The sequence below is a fragment of the Anoplopoma fimbria genome, chromosome 18 (genome assembly GCF_027596085.1).
Source record: "Anoplopoma fimbria isolate UVic2021 breed Golden Eagle Sablefish chromosome 18, Afim_UVic_2022, whole genome shotgun sequence".
Classification (NCBI taxonomy): domain Eukaryota; kingdom Metazoa; phylum Chordata; class Actinopteri; order Perciformes; family Anoplopomatidae; genus Anoplopoma; species Anoplopoma fimbria.
In genome coordinates, this window is record NC_072466.1 from 21,594,673 (window position 1) to 21,612,172 (window position 17,500).

At 41.8% G+C, this 17,500-nt stretch overlaps 3 protein-coding genes across 4 annotated transcripts in view; all 3 read right to left on the minus strand.

Moving 5' to 3' along the window:
• Positions 1-1,240: 1,240 nt before the first annotated feature.
• Positions 1,241-8,123, minus strand: LOC129106948 (toll-like receptor 5). 2 transcript variants are annotated; one of them, XM_054618237.1, is made up of 5 exons: positions 8,068-8,123; positions 6,466-6,525; positions 3,732-5,934; positions 2,798-2,886; positions 1,241-2,560 (listed from the first exon to the last, which is right to left on the minus strand). In XM_054618237.1, exons 1-5 carry the CDS (start codon positions 8,113-8,115, stop codon positions 2,315-2,317), a joined length of 2,646 nt encoding a protein of 881 aa, XP_054474212.1. In that variant the 5' UTR covers positions 8,116-8,123; the 3' UTR covers positions 1,241-2,314. The 2 variants fall into 2 exon arrangements, with proteins under 2 accessions (XP_054474212.1, XP_054474211.1); XM_054618236.1 differs by having other exon boundaries at positions 3,648-5,934.
• Positions 8,124-13,199: 5,076 nt separating this feature from the next.
• Positions 13,200-15,251, minus strand: thbd (thrombomodulin). Its single transcript, XM_054618238.1, has one exon. The coding sequence runs from the start codon at positions 15,125-15,127 to the stop codon at positions 13,346-13,348; it is 1,782 nt and encodes a 593-aa protein (XP_054474213.1). The 5' UTR covers positions 15,128-15,251; the 3' UTR covers positions 13,200-13,345.
• A 975-nt stretch (positions 15,252-16,226) lies between these two features.
• Positions 16,227-17,500, minus strand: part of LOC129107235 (thrombomodulin-like) — a 3,074-nt gene continuing 1,800 nt past the window's right edge. The window contains exon 1 of the mRNA XM_054618667.1: positions 16,227-17,500. This exon is cut by the window's right edge and continues 1,800 nt beyond it. The gene's annotated coding sequence lies outside the window, so the exon portion shown is untranslated.

A 17,500-nucleotide genomic window follows, 5' to 3' on the forward strand; every position in this document is an offset into this window, starting at 1 on the left:
CTCCCTGTATTACGGTACCAGACTTATTGTTCTATTGGGTGTAATACGGTGCGTTCTGATGTGACGTCATCACGCTCTGCGTAAAATATACGTGTTCGGGAAAAGACGCCCGAGTTGTATAGTCGCCTGTTTTCACCTCTTTAAGAGAAAATAAATAAAATAAATATGCAATATTATATTATATAATGTATGTTAATAACAGTTAATAATGTTAATAAATAATGTTAATATTGTTAATAATGTTAATAGTGTTAATAATGTTAATAATGTTAATATTGTTAATAATGTTAATAAAGTTAATAATGTTAATAATGTTAATAATGTTAATAGTGATAATAATGTTAATATTTAATAATGTTAATAGTGTTAATAATGTTAATAATGTTAATAGTGTTAATAATGTTAATAATGTTAATAAATAGTATTAATAAAGTTTAATAATGTTAATAATGTTAATAGTGTTAATAATGTTAATAGTGTTAATAATGTTAATGTTAATAGTGATAATAATGTTAATATTGTTAATAATGTTAATAATGTTAATAGTGTTAATAATGTTAAAAAATGTAATAATGTTAATAAATGTTAATAATGTTAATAATGAATAATAATGTTAATAATGTTAATATTGTTAATAATGTTAATAGTGTAATAATAATGTTAATAGTGTTAATAGTTAATAGTGTAATAGTTGTATAGTCGCCTGTTTTCGCCTCTTTAAGAGAAAATAAATATGCAATATTATATAAGTATAATATTGCGCACCCATGCCATAATGCTCAACAAATGTTAATAAAGTTAATAATGTTAATAATGTTAATAATGTTAATAGTGTTAATAATGTTAATGTTAATAGTGTTAATAATGTTAATAGTGATAATAATGTTAATAATGTTAATAGACTTATTGTTCTATTGAGTGTCATACGGTGCGTTCTGATGTGACGTCATCACGCTCTGTGTAAAATATACGTGTTCGGGAATTCTGTATTACAGCTTTTCTCCATTTTTATACACTTTGCACACAATAAAGAAAAATAGTGTGTTAGTATGATTTAGCAGTGTCAAGACTGCTAAACTCACATTTCCTTTGTTTTCACTCAAATAGAAATTCTAAATCGACCAAGGCTGAAATCTAAAGGCTTTCCACTTTAAAGTAGTAAAAGAAACACTTACATACAATGTTAAACACTAAAGAAACACTTTAATGCACTTTAGGGATCATAAGATCAACAGCAGCTCTTAACCTGTCGACAAGCCAAACTGGCCAATAACTTTTTCAACACAGCTACGTTCAGGTCTGCCTGAGCTGTCGTCAGACACCTGCAGTGATTAAATAACAGACGTTCTCTGGGGATTTGCTTCATCCTGCAGGCTGTTTGGGGGAACACAACATTTGATATAAGTGAGAACAGACCTCCTACATTGGAATGCTGGTACAAAGCAATTTTTGTTGTTTTTACAGAATTCAAAATGGACAAATTAGATCAAATTTTCGATAATTGGACAGAATTTATAAACCCAATGTGAGCAGACTTTGTATGACTCCAATAACATTTCATGCTCTTTTCCTCTTCTTGATGGGAATAGAAGAAATGCAAGCTCCCTTGGTTCTAATGTACATAGTTAAGTTTTTATCATGAAAGAATGAGGGTTTTCCTGGAAAAGGAAAACCCTCCACAAAAAAAACGCTCCACAAAATACTGAGGCTTTATATGTGTTTTTTTCTGTGCATAAGCATATTTACATACATAAAGAAAATCTGTAAGAGAAGTTGAAGCGCGCTTGTACATTGCAATATTGCCTATTACAAATAAAACAGAAAAATATTTGCAAGAGCAGCTGACTAGCAGATGCTTACTCTTATTATTATATTCCTTTATTCCTTTTATTATTATGACACTTCATTAATCGGAAACATTTCAGTCATTTAATATACAAGTCATTCCAACACCATAATTACTTAATCATTTCTTGTCATTGTCATGGAGTGATGTAAATGTGGACAATAATAACATGTATATAGAAAAAACATAAAAAAAGGAATTAGAAATTGATTTAATATCTTGCCACAGATCACCTAAATACGTGGAAATAAAAAGGCAAAACTGTTCAGGACCGAACAGGTTCTGAACATCTCAGTCTTTGCCTTAACTTCCTCTGAAGCTTTGGTATTAACCGCTCCGCTTTTTAGGAAACATCATGGTCCTCATCCTGCCCAGCAGTACTGTATCACACGTCGGCGGGCTGGATGTTGGTGCTGTATCAACAGGTTATCTTGGTTTATGTATCTTTTCTTCAACACAGTCAAGAGTTCACATGGCGTTCCCTCTGATGTCCTCCAGCGGGATACCGTCCTCATGGTGAGGTCGGATGTCGGGCTGTGCAGGCTCAGGTTTATCCTCCGCCAACTTTTTCACCTTGGTGTCTTTGAGTATCTGTGAGACGAGGCTCTCATAAAACCACTCCAGGTCCTGAGGGTCCTCCGGCCAGGTGAGATACTCCCTTCTCTGGACAAAAGCTCTGACTGCCTTGCACTTCATCAGCTGGTAGTGGGCCACCTTCAGTTGTATTGTATAAGAATGGAGTAATTAGTGAGGGGTTAAAATCTTTCACATTCTTCATTTAGGTAAACAATTGCACAGCACCAGTTATCTGCCCTTTCTTTACCAATGTTAATTTAACATTTGAACATTCTTTAAGTCACCCATTATCAATACTTTTGTGACAGTGGATCACATGGCATCTTGTATGTTACTGCCTGTGTAAAGACAGCAACTAAGCAGCCTTATACACACCTTTCCTACCACCAACATTATCAGAACGTTTGTCAGCTCCTCCAGCATCCGGCCCTGGGCCAAAGTGAACGCCTCCAGGCACCAACCATCTAGAAAGAGACGCCACCCAGTTAGTTTCTTCAACCTCTGTCTTTTGTCAGGGACGAAAGGAGTAATAATGGAGTATTAACGTGTGAAATAATAAAATGGAGGGGTAGTGTCGACGCATCGCCTGGTTTGGTGTGAATGCAGCTAGCTAACGTGCTAGTTTTTGGAAACTAAGGACAGCAGTGAGTCTCCTGCCTGAAGAAAACAGTTAAATATTTTAGGTAAAGCGCTCATTTAATTTCTTGGTAATGCTAGATGACAAGAACAATGCCACTCTCATATCTGTTGGTCAAATACGAAGGTACCACCAGCGGACGTTAAGCTTAGCTTAGCATAGAGACTGGAAACAGGGGAAAACTGCTAGCCTGGCTCTGTCTAACGGTTAAAAAAGCACCTCTAAAGCTCACTAATTATCACACTATATCATAACATTGTATCTACAGTATAACTGAAGTGCTAAAGCAAAAAGTTGTGGTTTAACAGGCAGTTGGGTGCCAGACTAGTTCTTGCCAGGGAGGAAGTGACTTCCTCAAGTCTCTGCTGTCTGCCTAGCAATGTCACAAGCATCATGAGTAGTCAGTAAAAGGTCAGCAGCCAAGTGAAAAGTTAAACCACTGGAGGACAGCAAAAACACGATTTGCATTGGGTGTTAAGTTAAGCAAAAACAAACATGGCAGAACAATATGGATCTTCTTATCTAACTCACAGCAAAAAAGGAAGTTAATGTATCTCAAGATGTTAAGCAGACTACTGAAAACTGTACCTTTCAGGAACTCTTTTGAGACAACACATACGGTCTTCCTGCTGCCCCAGATGGCATCTCTGATGTTGGAGAGGTGATCCTCACCTGGCAGGAAGTCTCTGGCCTCGAAACAGCAGCGGAATATGTTCTCCTCGGAAAACTGGCTATCCAGCTTCTTCAGCAGCGCGGCCTCCACCCAGCCGTAGTCGTTGTCGCTAAAGCAGAGGAACGCATCGTGCTGCACCTCGTCCACGGGAGTTGTTGGCTTCGGGCCCTCAAGAACCCTACCCACAACCTTTTTGTAGATGATGAATATGCGTCCTCGGAGACGGGCGTAGAGGATTCCGCTGAGGATGACGCCGAGTATGAGGAGAGCAGACGAGACGAAGAGAGCAAACTTAAGATCACGGACGGCCATTTCGTCGTCTTCCTCACAGGGTTTGACAGTCGCGGAGAAGTCCAGCAGGGGAAGATTCTGGAGAGCGGCTGGAAGCTCACATTTGTACTCCTCAATTGGGCTCAGGAAGGTTACGTCCGTCGCGATCAGCCACTTTGCAAAACTCTCCAGACTGCAATCGCAGTGGAACCGATTTGTAGCCAGGCTGAGTACGCTCAGGGACCGAAAAGTCGCCGGGTCCGGGGAGGCTAAAAAGTTGTTTGAGAGGTCGAGTCTCTTCAGGCCGATCGGAAAGACGTCTGGCTGCAGATAGGTTAAGGAATTAAACGCGAGGTCGATCTCTATGATCGAGCTTAGGCCGTGGAAAATCCCTTCTGGGAGAGTCGCAAGTGAGTTGTGGCTTAAATTGAGACCGACCAGATTCTCTAGATGATCAAACAGGTAGAGGCACCTCCCCTGCGCCCAAATGGTTTGCAGTGAACTGTCGTGAAGATCCAGCACCTTCAAACTATTATTTTGAGGTACTTCGACCTTCGGACTCAGTGGGCACCACTTTATGAAGTTGCTGCCATAGAAGAAATTCACGAGGCGATTGAAATGAGTTAAAATAACATAAACGTCCTCCAAGTTCGTTAATCTGTTGTCTGCAACATCCAGGTGAATACTGTTCTTGCCAAATTCAATGTTCCATAGAGATTTTAATTTATTGTCGTTCAAAAGAAGAAAATCTAAGCTTGGCAATGGCGCCGGATAACCCAGGGCTCGCAGTGAATTTCCCGTCAGATATAGATGTTGTAAATTTGGAAGACCGCTGAATGCTTTGTGTCCCAATACAGCTATGTGATTGTAAGATAAATCCAACACCCAAAGCTCCGTCAGATTGGCAAATGTGTGAGAGTATATTTCCCCCAGGAGGTTGGATGAGAGGTTTAGAATTCGTAAATGTCCTTGAAGACCGTTGAAGGCATTTCTGTTAATCCGGTTGATTTTGTTCATAGATATGTCAATTTTGAACGCATTCTTTAGAGGACTCAGAAAAGCCTTCTGCAAAGCAAATATATGACTTTTAGACAGATCCAAAGTGGTAACTGAACTGTACTGGAGGCCTTCGAATGTGCTTTCATCTGGATCGAGAAGGTTGTCATATGAGAAGCCTTTGCCCATGGGTCCAGTTAATATAAGATGAGCAATCGGAGTACCCGCTATAGCTTTGAAAAACGGTCTTGCTGTCTTCACACTGAACCCATTGGTGGATAAGTCGAGTGTTTTAAAAGCCATCCCTCTGAAAGGGTTCCCGCATCTTTCCCAGTCAAAGCCTTCACCATAGCCGATATAGAATTTATTGGAATGCAAGTTCAGGAGTTTGAAGTATTTGCCCCGGAAACCAACAAGATCATCTTCGCACAATCTTTCAATCTGATTCAATTTGAGGTTTAGCTGTGTGAACTTTGTAAGTCTCGAAAAGAATGGTCCCGGTCGAACACTCACTATTTTATTGCCGAAGAGGTCGAGCGTTTCCAAGGACAAAAGCGGCTCCATATAGCTGTCTGCTAATATGGAGTCTGACAAATCGCAATAATCCAGAAAGAGGTGTTGTAAATTGAACAGTCCTGCGAAAGCCCTCGACTCCATCTGAAGGCCTTTATTGGAGCCTAAGACCAACTTTGTCAGTCTTCTCTGCCTGAGGAAAGCGTTGTTCTTTATGATGAGCTGCATGTTCTGATTTCCGAGATCTAATTCTTGCAGCTGGTCATAGCTTCTGAGCGAGCTGCTGTTGATCTCACTGATGAAGTTCATCTCCAGGTAGAGGTGGGTGATGTTGGAAGGCAGGGCAGGAACCCAGTGGTGCTGCCTTGAGGCGCAGTCAGCCAAGAGACCATACAAAGTGCATGATGGGTAGCATGTGGGTAACTGCAGGTAGGAAGGTTGCATTATTTATGTAAACATTTAAAAATACTATAACGTTATAAATTAAAGGAATAATTTGAGGGAATTTAGATGAATAGGAGAGGATTGATACCATTGTCTCATCTGTACGGTAAATATGGAGCTGGAACCAGCAGCCGCTTAGCTTAGCTTAGCATAAAATCTGAAATAGGCGTTGATTAAGTGTTTTTTCTAAATCCATACAGAACATGTAGTCACATTAAGTGAGCTTTAGAAGGGCTGGTTGGCAGAATTGACTTTTGTCTGTCAAAAACAGCTGTTTCTCACAGTTTGTTCCCAGTGGTAGCTTCATATTTATGAAGCAAATATGAGAGTGGTATCAATCCTCTCGTCTGAACCCAGAATGAAAGTGAATGAGCAAATTTTGAATTTGAATAAGCATATTGCCCAAAATATCAAACTTTTTCTTTCTTTATTGTCAGGCAGGAATCTTAATTAGATTGTGTTTAGATTTTTTTAGACGATCAAACAGCAATGTAAATGTTATACACATACCTGTAGGTGTAATCCGATGACAACCAACTGAAGAGCCAGTGTCCACATAATGTCCTCGCCCTAATGAGATGTCCAAAGAGAAAGCCAAAAATGAAGACTGGCATGTTGTTGTATTGGCTCAGCAGTGCAAATGTAAGTGAGGACAGGTGGTTATTTGAGCATTTAGTGAGGTAAATAGAAAAACAGATTGTTTGCTGTTGCAGCTTCAGCGTCACACTGCTCAGTACACCACCGTTCATGCCTGATATGAGCTTTAATAACAAAGCTCTATTCGAATAGCTGGCATGTTTGCCTTGAGCTAATAACTATCATATTGTAATGATTATTACCGCTGCGGCTGCTCCCACCTGCCATACTAGATACTGTTACATTTTAGTTTGTGTCGCTAAAATGTTTTAAGCTTTGGATTTCTAAGACAGTTTAAGGTTCACTTCACTTTCTTGTCACATTCAACCTAAACAATTGACATAAATGGACATTAAATAATATAAATAAGTTTTCATTCTATGTATTAGCAGGTTAATCCATTGATTTAACACATGGAATTCAGTTAACCACAAGGCTTTGGACAAGCTTTCCAAAAAGTCTGGGGAGAATCTCATTCTTTCAGTCACTACCCAAAGCTCACCCCATAGGTGAGGGTTGGAACAACGGTCTGGTACAACATTTGATACACATTACATTACATTACATTACAGTCATTTAGCAGACGCTTTTATCCAAAGCGACTTACAGTCAGTAGTATATTACACATCATTCACCCATTCACACACTGATGACAGGCTACCATCAAGGTGCCACCATCAGACTCTAACTAACATTCAACATCCAGTCCACACCGATGGCCTTCAGGAGCAACTTGGGGTTAAGTGTCTTGCCCAAGGACACATCGACTGCCGAAGCCGGGTATCGAACCACCGACCCTCTGAATGGAGAACTACCTTGCTCTCCACTACGCCACAGCCGCCAGACATAACATTTCTTTCTACAATCAACACTTGAAATGATGAAGGCACTTGCAAATGACAAGGTAGTACAAAATGTAAACCATACTTTGGTGTTTCATTTTTTACCTCTTTACTTAAGATTTCATTAAACGTTTTTTTTTTTTCCTTTTTACAAAAAGTACCAAAACACTGGCAACAAGGAAGATCTTGGGTAGATAATAATGACACCTTGTCCCCATTATGTGAGTAGGCAGTGTAAGCATGAACTGTGTGTACAGGTTAATAATAATACTAAACATAATAATACTTATAATAATAGTCAAATGAATAGGGGGTGTGGCCTGCACTGCGAAATCAGTTCCCTATTTAAGTAAATAACTTATTATAACTATATTATAACTATCAATACAGGATATTAACAGTGTGAGCAGCTTCATCTAAACGTTTTAAAATAAAAAAGATGTTTTCATTAATGTTGAAAGGGCAGATTGACAGGTTTATTGCGCAATGTAGGCTTTTTTTTGGATTAGTCGAAAACAAACAGAGACATGTTCAAACAAACCAAATGTTTAACCAACTCTCAAGCCAGTCCGTCACAAACCTTTCTGGCCATAAGTCTTATTTATAATCCGTGTTTTACAGCTTTAAACCTTACCTGTGTGGGTGTTTGTTCCTCCTCCAGCAGACCTGCCCTCCAACACATGTCTGCTCTGAGCCGTAGACCAGGGGTCTCAAACTCTGAACGAACCAACCAATCACGGTGGGGTATATGGCTCTAGGGGGCGGGACATCGACCGGGCTTGATGCAAGCAGAGAAACATTTCTCAATGAGTGACAGTGACAGCAGCGTTGCCATGGAGAGTTACAGCAGCGTTGCCATGGAGAGTTCTCTTCCCTGCCTCGTTGCTATGAGGCAAACGCGGACATTCGTCACAGCGCTGCGTTCACAACACCTCCAAAAAAAAAGTTTTTTTAAGTTGCTGCCCAGCGGGACATTATACGTATATATGTCTCTCTCTGACTAAATAAATCAAAGTGATGCTGTCCTGAGATGTATCAGTTACATCAGGTCCAGTTCAGGGCCTTTTTACAACATATGGTGATGTACTTTACTTTAGTAAAAGTACATCATTTAGTAGTGTCCTGAAGAGATGTTTTGACTTAAGAGCAGAAGTGAAGAAATTCATGGAAGATGACAGAATGGATGTTACATTACATTACATTACATTACATTACATTACAGTCATTTAGCAGACGCTTTTATCCAAAGCGACTTACAGGAAGTGTATTCAACATAGGTATTCAAGAGAACTACTAGTCACCAGAAGTCATAAGTGCATCTCCTTTCTTAAACAAGCATCTTAAAGCATAAACCAGAGCAAAAGTATAGTGCAGAGGCAAATTACTACGAAAACAATAATTGCAACAGACTAATACGAATATAATAAGTGCTACAAACTACTACGAATAGGATAAGTGCAGTAAACAAATACAAATTCAATAAGTGCAGCGAACTGATACGAATACAGTAAGTGCAACAACTAATACGAGTGCAATAAGTGCTACGAGGAAGGCTCCGGGTAGTACTCCTGAACCTGATGATCCAGGGTGGGTTATGGACCTTGCATTCCTAGTGGACTTAACACAGGAGCTGAACATCCTTAACCTGAAGCTCCAGGGCCCTGGTCAGCTTATCACTGCAGCTTATGAAAATGTGAAAGCCTTCTCCGCTAAACTGAAATTGTGGAAAACTCAGCTTTCTGTAAAATATCTCAGCCATTTCACAACATGCAGGTCTCTGGTGGAGGAGGGCACAGCCTTCAGTGGGGGTGAATATGCCTGTGCTAGTGAAAACCTTCTGCAGGAGTTTGATCAGCGTTTTGCTGACTTCAAGGCACGCTGTGACCCTTTCCAGCTGTTTGCTGACCCCTTCTCAGCTGATGTGGAGAGTGTCCCAAGTATGTTGCAAATGGAACTTATTGACTTGCAGTGCAACAGTGATCTAAAAGCTAAATTCAGAGAGGCACAGGGAAAAGCAGACATGACTGGACAATTCATGAGAGAATTACTTCCATCCTTCCCTGAGCTGTCAAAAATGTTCAGTCGGGTAATGTGCCTTTTTGGAAGCACGTATCTGTGTGAAAAACTTTTCTTGACTATGAACTTTAATAAATGCAAGTACTTAGTGATGCCCATGTTGAAGCTGTACTCAGAGTTTCTACTGTAACCTTGATCAGGGCAAATGTTGCTCAGCTGTGTGAGCAGAAGCGCTGCCAGGTCTCTGGCAAGAAATAGAATAAAGCACAAATGTATTCAGGGATTGTATGTGTTGGTTCAGTGCAATGTTTCAATAAGTTATTAAAAACATGGAAATAAAAAAGTAAATTTTCAAAAATATTGCGCTTTCTTGTAGTGCTTGAACGTTGAAGTGGCCCTCCTATGAGACGACAATACCAGCAGTGGCCCCAAGCCAAATTGAGTTTGAGACCCCTGCCGTAGATTAACTGTCAGGGTGACAGTGAGGTGCCACACCAGAGAAAATGTCGCAATTTCCCAAAATAACTTCTTCCTCTTTCAAAGACAGCTTTCCTCATTGTATTGCTCCAGTTGTTGCAACAGATCCCCAATATTAAATGATGCTTCGTCTTTGGAAATATGTAGCTAACATCTTTAAACTTTTTCAAACTAAATTTTCACCACTACTAATGCTACTACTAGCCTACTACTACTAATACTACTACTAGCCTACTACTACTAATACTACAATACCAGCCTACTACTACTAATACTACTAGCCTACTACTACTAATACTAAATACTACTAGCCTACTACTACTAATACAGGGGTGTCCAAACTACGGCCCGCGGTACATTTTTAATTGGTCAATCAGCCAATCAGCGTTGAGCTTCTCCTCCTGTCACTCTGTCATCGATCAGCCAATCAGCGTTGAGCTTCTCCTCCTGTCACTCTGTCATCGATCAGCCAATCAGCGTTGAGCTTCTCCTCCTGTCACTCTGTCATCAATCAGCCAATCAGCGTTGAGCTTCTCCTCCTGTCACTCTGTCATCAATCAGCCAATCAGCGTTGAGCTTCTCCTCCTGTCACTCTGTCATCAATCAGCCAATCAGCGTTGAGCTTCTCCTCCTGTCACTCTGTCATCTCTGTCATCTGTCATCAATCAGCCAATCAGCGTTGAGCTTCTCCTCCTGTCACTCTGTCATCGATCCGAGCTCCGTTCACAAAACAGGCATTTTAAAAGTGATGTCCTTCTCCTCCTGCAGAGAGAACTAACAAAACATGAATTCTGACTTTTTACAAACCACCATCATTATGTTGTTATTTCAGCGTCCCTTTTTGTACATTTATTGCAATTAAATCACAGTAAAATTGTTTATTTTCGGTTCATACGGCTCGAATAAATCCACAGATGATGTTATGAACTCAGACAAGACGGCGTTTAGTTTCCCAGGATATCTGGGACTGCCACAACAAGTATAAAGCAGAATTAGTATTTATTTATGGCATGGTTGATGGTGAAATAAATGGATTTGTTGACAGAGGTTTCATGGAGATAAGCCCCGCCCCCTCTCCAGGGCTGTGAAGGATCACCATCCTGAGTAAGAAGCAATCTCAGGCTGCTGTTTTGAGAATGAGCTGCCAACCATTTTTATAACAAAATAAATGAAAATCCATTAATGGAAAGTTGTGATGTAGGATGTTTTTTTCTTTAAGCATATTCAAATATCAAGCATAATTTACCTACATTTGATTGATTTTGACACTAGAAGTGAGGCGATATACCTCACCTCTAGTGAGTGGCCCAGCCTTTCCTATATTTTTCTATATGTGGCCCTCAGTGAAAAAAGTTTGGACACCCCTGTACTAATACTACTATTAATCAACTAATCGTTTCAGCTGTAGCCTACTTGTAGAAACTGTTCGAGAGTTTCATTTATCACAAAAAATCTGTAACTAGAGTTTTATTGAGGTAGATTTTCCTCTAAGATGTAGTTGAGCAGAAGTACAAAGTGGTATGAAAAGAAAAAACTCAAATGGAAATGTACTTAGTTACATTCCACCACTGACTGCTACCGCTGCTTCCACTACTGTTATTTCGTCTTCTACTAGTACTACTACTTCTACTACTGCTACTGCTGCTGCAAGTACACGTATCTCAAAACTGTACTTTAGGACTGTACTTTAGTAAATGTACTTGGTACCATGCCACAACCGGGTAGGATACTAGTACCAGTAGAATTAGTAATAGTAGTACATTACTACTACTACATTTGCTGTAATTACCTCTATAGTACTACAATTTCTGGTACAATGCTGTTGCTAGTTTAACCCCTTTTACTGTTACTAGTAGTGCTATATTACTTGTATAACTGCCATTACTACTGCTACAGCCACAACAAAAACAACATTTTGATCTATTCCTTATAAATAATCTATTTTTTTTTCACTTTTTCCAGGGAAGGTGTGGTATTTTATAAGTTACTCTCCAATACATTAACGTATATCAACTTAACATGTTATCTAGGCTTAGGTGTGTTTGATGAGGGGTGTGTGTTGATGACATTAATGGGGCTCCTTATAGCAGGGAGCTGTGTGCACGTATACATATGGTTAAACATTGTGGTAATTTAGGATTTCATACATATACACAACTACATAACTCATGTGTATGTCCTGTGTCTGACTATGTTTCTGGTGTTTGGGGTTTTGGTGAGCACACAAGTTGCAACACTGTGCACCACAGAGCGATTAGATCATTCTTGGGAGTTCAAAAATCAACATCAGTTTTGGCCATTACTGGGGATGTGGGTTGGGAATCACCAAACATCCGAAATAAATGTCAAATGCTTCGACTTTGAAATAGACTTGTGAATATGTCTGATCAGAAACTTACAAAAAATATATTTCATTGGGACATTTTGCATGGCCATCCATGGGCTAAGGGTTTGAAATCTCTGTTTAATATGACGGACCTGTCTTTCATTTTTCAGAACAGGTTACTTTGTAATATTCAGGATATTAGGACCAATATCTTTATGCATAAAGAAAAATGGTCAGTTGACATATGGTGTAAACCAAAGTTACGAACTTATTGTCTCATAAAGAATAACTATAATGCAGAACTTTATGTTAAGTACAACTTAAACAAAAGACAAAGATCCCTATGTGCACAGTTACGCTCAGGAACATTAGCATTAGCCCTAGAGACCGGTAGGTTTCATCCACTCCAGAGGACAGAATCTGTTTGTTGTGTGAGCTCGGTGAAATTGAAAATGAGGTGCACTTTTTGTTTTACTGTCCTGTCTACGAGGTCATAAGGGATGTCCTCTTCAGTAAAAGGACTTCCATTTATGTTGATTTCTTTTGGCTGGATGACTATGAAAAACTCGAGTTGTGTTTTAGGAAAGGAACCTTCTTTGTAGCAGGTTTTATTTGCCAGGCCGGAGGAGAGAAGGCAGAATGTTCTGTTTAAGACTGGAGCGGTGAAGCTACCGGTTGTTTTGTAATCAAATGTGACCTGATGACATGTGGACCAACTGCAGCTGTGTTGTTGGTGTCTTGTAAACCCATGAGGGCTGGACACGTTGTTGTGCATGACACGAAAATAAAAAAATATCTATCTAGCTATGGTTGTCCTGTAGTTCTCCACTTTCTCCACAAGGTGGGGCAGTCGGCCAGACTGGCTGAGAGAGCTGCAGCCATTCACACTTTATTTATAATTAGAAAATGCACAACTTTAAAAATAACAAAACAAAGCTATTTGGCACATTTTATTGAATCGAGTTGAATGGCACAGAAAAAACAGTCCAAATATCTTTTGTTATATTTCTGTTGTGGCATCACTCTTGTCTCCATACTGGTTTTACTGAGTCATCTCATTGTTTCTGTTGGTTTCCAGGCTTCAACTGTATATTCACAAAAAACTAAAAACTTTAAGCATCACTCCCCACGCGTTGTAGACAGTGCGCTTCATCCTCCGCGGCTTTGAACGCACCACCACCTCCTCCTCCTCCTCCTCCTCCTCTCCCATCTCCATCTCCATCTCCTGCCTGCTGCTGAGGACGCGATGCGCCAGAAACACCACCAGCAGAGTCAGAAACACCGTGCACACTATGATCCCAGCGAGACCCCCCGCAGACACGGACGAGGGCCTCCTGGTCGGACCCGGACCCGGACCCGGACTGCTCCTGGTCGTCGTGGCCTCTCCGGACCCCTCCTCTCCATCTCCATCCTCATCCTTAACGCACCTGTACTCTCCCATCAACGTGTACCCCGCAGAACACGCACACACGTAGCTGCCGAACGTGTTCCTGCAGTCCTGATCGCAATAAAACGCCACACACTCGTTGATGTCTATGCAGACCGTGTGGTCCTCCCTCTCCTCCGACACGTACCCGTCGGGGCAGTAGCACTGGGACGGGATGTTGGGGTCGCACTCGGCCACGCACTCCTCGTCCCCGCAGTGGAGCCGACACCTGTGCGGTGCGGACTGGTCCTGCTGGTACCCATCATAGCAGGAGCACTGGTAGCTGCCGGGGGTGTTGGAGCAGACGTGTTCGCAGGGAGCAGACACGCACTCGTCCACGTCGACGCACAGGTCGCTGCGGGGCTCGTACCCGCGGTCGCACACGCACTGGAACGCGCCCACGCTGTTCACGCACAGGTAGTGCTCACCTGGACACTGACGCGCGTCCCCGCAGTGGTCGACCTCCACGCACGACCTGCCGTCTCCCGCCAGCTTAAAGCCCTCCAGGCACATGCACGCGTAGGCTCCATCACCTCCATCTCCATCCCTGTAGCAGACGTGCGCGCATCTCAGGGCCGCGCACGGCTCGTGCTCGTCCGCCTCCTCGCAGGTGACCCTGTTGGCCGCGTTGACGGTGCGTCCCGTCGGGCAGTAGCAGGTGTACAGGTGTTGTTTGGGGGTCACCGCACACCTGTACTCGCAGCCGCCCTGGTCTATCTCGCAGCTCCAGGGGGCCTCCAGCCACCGCTCCGTGAAGCACACGTATTTGGACTCTGTCGGGACCCGGACCGCGGTGCTCCCGGGAGGCAGGGACAGCAGATCCTCCCCGGTGAAGCCCATGGGGGTCGTGTAGATGACGGACTCACCCTCCCCGACTCCAAGCCCTTTACACGGGTCCCTGAAGCTGTACTCGCAGAGGAACCCATCCGAGTCTCCACCGCACTGGTTCTGGATCCACTGGAACTGGTCCTGTTGGGAAACCGAGACGCAGCGACCAGACGAGCAGCTGCCATCAAACCCGGTCCCCCAGTTGGAGAGGTCGCTCTGGGTGTCGTCTGTCACCCACTGGTACCCCTTCAGCTCAACATCAGGGTCCGGACAGCCGGTCTCCAGATGCAAACCGATCCAGAACCTCCCTGTGAAGTTCCCCACCAAGAGGGAGAGGATGTCGTGGGCCCCGGAGGAGCGCAGCGTCATCAGGTGTCCGTCCCGTCCTCCGCACTGCTGCTGGGCGGCTGTGAAGTCGCTGGCGTGGTGGTGCACCGTGAAGCACCGGGTACCGACGCAGTACCCGGTGCTGGGCTCCATCCCGCCGGCTCTCCCCACCAGCAAAGCCAACAAGAAGACACACAGTCCCGTCTCGTCCCTCATGGTTGACCCCAGGTGTCCTGCGGTTAAGCCCTGGTCAGTCCATAGGCTTGTTTGTTGGAGAAAACGTCCCTCTCGCATTTATAGCCCTCCGACTCCATGTTTAGTGCTCCGGCGGAGGAAGGAAGTGGCTCTTAATCAGCCTGTTGCTCAGCTCTCTGTCCTCCTCCCCCAACCCCTTCACAAGACCTTCTGCTCTGCATGGCGGACCACATCCCCACATTACGCACGGCCTTTACGCATGCACGCAGCGAATGGACGCGCACGCAAATGGAGGTGGGGGCATCGACCCAACCTCCTCCCCCCCTCCTCCCTATGTGCAGTAACCCCTCCCAACACCCTCCTCACCTAATGTGAAAGAGTTGTTTATTTGGCCTCATGGTCAGCCTGTAAACCCAGGTTTTGACATGTAGTTCCAACACATTTTTGACTTGTTTTGGACATTTCCTGAACATGGACATCATGTTCAGGAAACATGGGCGGCTGTGGCGTAGTGGAGAGCAAGGTAGTTCTCCAATCAGAGGGTCGGTGGTTCGATACCCGGCTTCGGCAGTCGATGTGTCCTTGGGCAAGACACTTAACCCCAAGTTGCTCCTGAAGGCTTGCCATCGGTGTGGACTGGATGATGAATGTTAGTTAGAGTCTGATGGTGGCACCTTGATGGTAGCCTGTCATCAGTGTGTGAATGGATGAATGATATGTAATATACTACTGACTGTAAGTCGCTTTGGATAAAAGCGTCTGCTAAATGACTGTAATGTAATGTAATTATAGCTCATAAAGAGGCAGAATAATGAAAAATCTTTTCCTCTGAGACACGAGGTCAGCATGGAACAGCAGAGAAACTGTTTTTTTGTTGCTTTTTAAAAATAAATTACGCATTAAAATATGTTAAAAGGAAAGAGAGAAAACGCCAATGAAAGAAACCTTAATGATTTAAGGTTTTTTCTCCCCTAGTACTTCTTCCTCTCACCTCATTACATTACATTACATTACAGTCATTTAGCAGACGCTTTTATCCAAAGCGACTTACAATCAACCTCATATATTAATGTAATCATTATTCTGTTATGAACATTCTTTGCCTCTCTCAATGTTTGGGATCATGCCAAATTATTACTAAAAGTACTACAAATATTGTATGAATGAACCTTTTCTGAATCACACACCAACATTTAGTGTTCATCACTTTATTTATCATTCAATTGTGAAAGATTCACAGACCGATAAAAGTTCCATGAACCGTCTGTTATACAGTAAAGGCAACAACATTCAACCACATGTGTCAGTGGTAGCACAGCATTATTAGAGACAATGTTTACAGGTGAGTCAGTTTATAGTTCTCTATGTTCTCAGTGTTATACAGAATTAATGGTGTTCCCAGATCAGGACCTGGAGAGTCACAGGTCAACACAACACAGACAGGATGCACCCAGACACTTGTCTTTAAGTCTACAATTAAATTAAACTTTTGGACATTTAACAAAGGGGATTTGTCATTTTTGGGTGATCCCCATCAGATCATTGCATGTGAAAAATGGCCTGAATACACACTGAGTTATCGGACACGGTTTCCATAGCAACCGGGAACAAATAGTGGTCAGGACACTTGATGACCGTCTTAAATGTCTTGAATACAAATGTAAAACCAGCATATCAAATGAGAAGACATCGGTCACTCGCAAAACACCACAAACTAAAAAAATCTCCTTTTATCCATGCTAAACGTTTACAGTGTCATTTTACCGAAAGACAATAAAACATAAAGATTCAACTGAAGTTGTTCACAAATACAGTGTACGTTACAACCAATATTTGGGGAATGTTACATTACTTGCAATAGACAAAAGTGTGCAAAACGAGGATGTCAAGCAAAGGTTTTGTTTTCCTTTTTTACAATACAAAAACTTAACTGCAGTGCGGTATACAGTGTATCACACAGGGGAAAAGTGAAATCATACATAGGGCCGGTTCTGCTGTCCGAAAACCTTACTTTCGAATATATTGAAAATTTAAGGCTTACGTTGTTGGATTTGTAAAGCTTTTGAGCAAACTGCCTTTAATTAGAAAAAGTGACCATACTAACTTTTTTAGTACCATGTAACAGCCTCTCATTTGTTTTAGAAGTCCAAAAAACTGTCCTAATGGAGAAGGAAATGTTGCCATTTTTTCTGCAACAAAAAGGTTGATAAGTGAGACAAAACATTTCCATATAACAATCTATTACATTCAAAAAATCAAGTCCAACATCCATGACTTTACAACAACTCAACATGCCCTGCCGGGGCCTTTTTTAAACATTGATACTATTTATCAGATAAAATGAATTAACATTAAACAACCCCCGACTACTCTTTCTTTTAAATTCTTTATTTTCAAATTAACTGACTTAATAACTTATGAAACTACATTAGTTTTTAGATATTTTTTACAATTATATATACTTTTTATAAT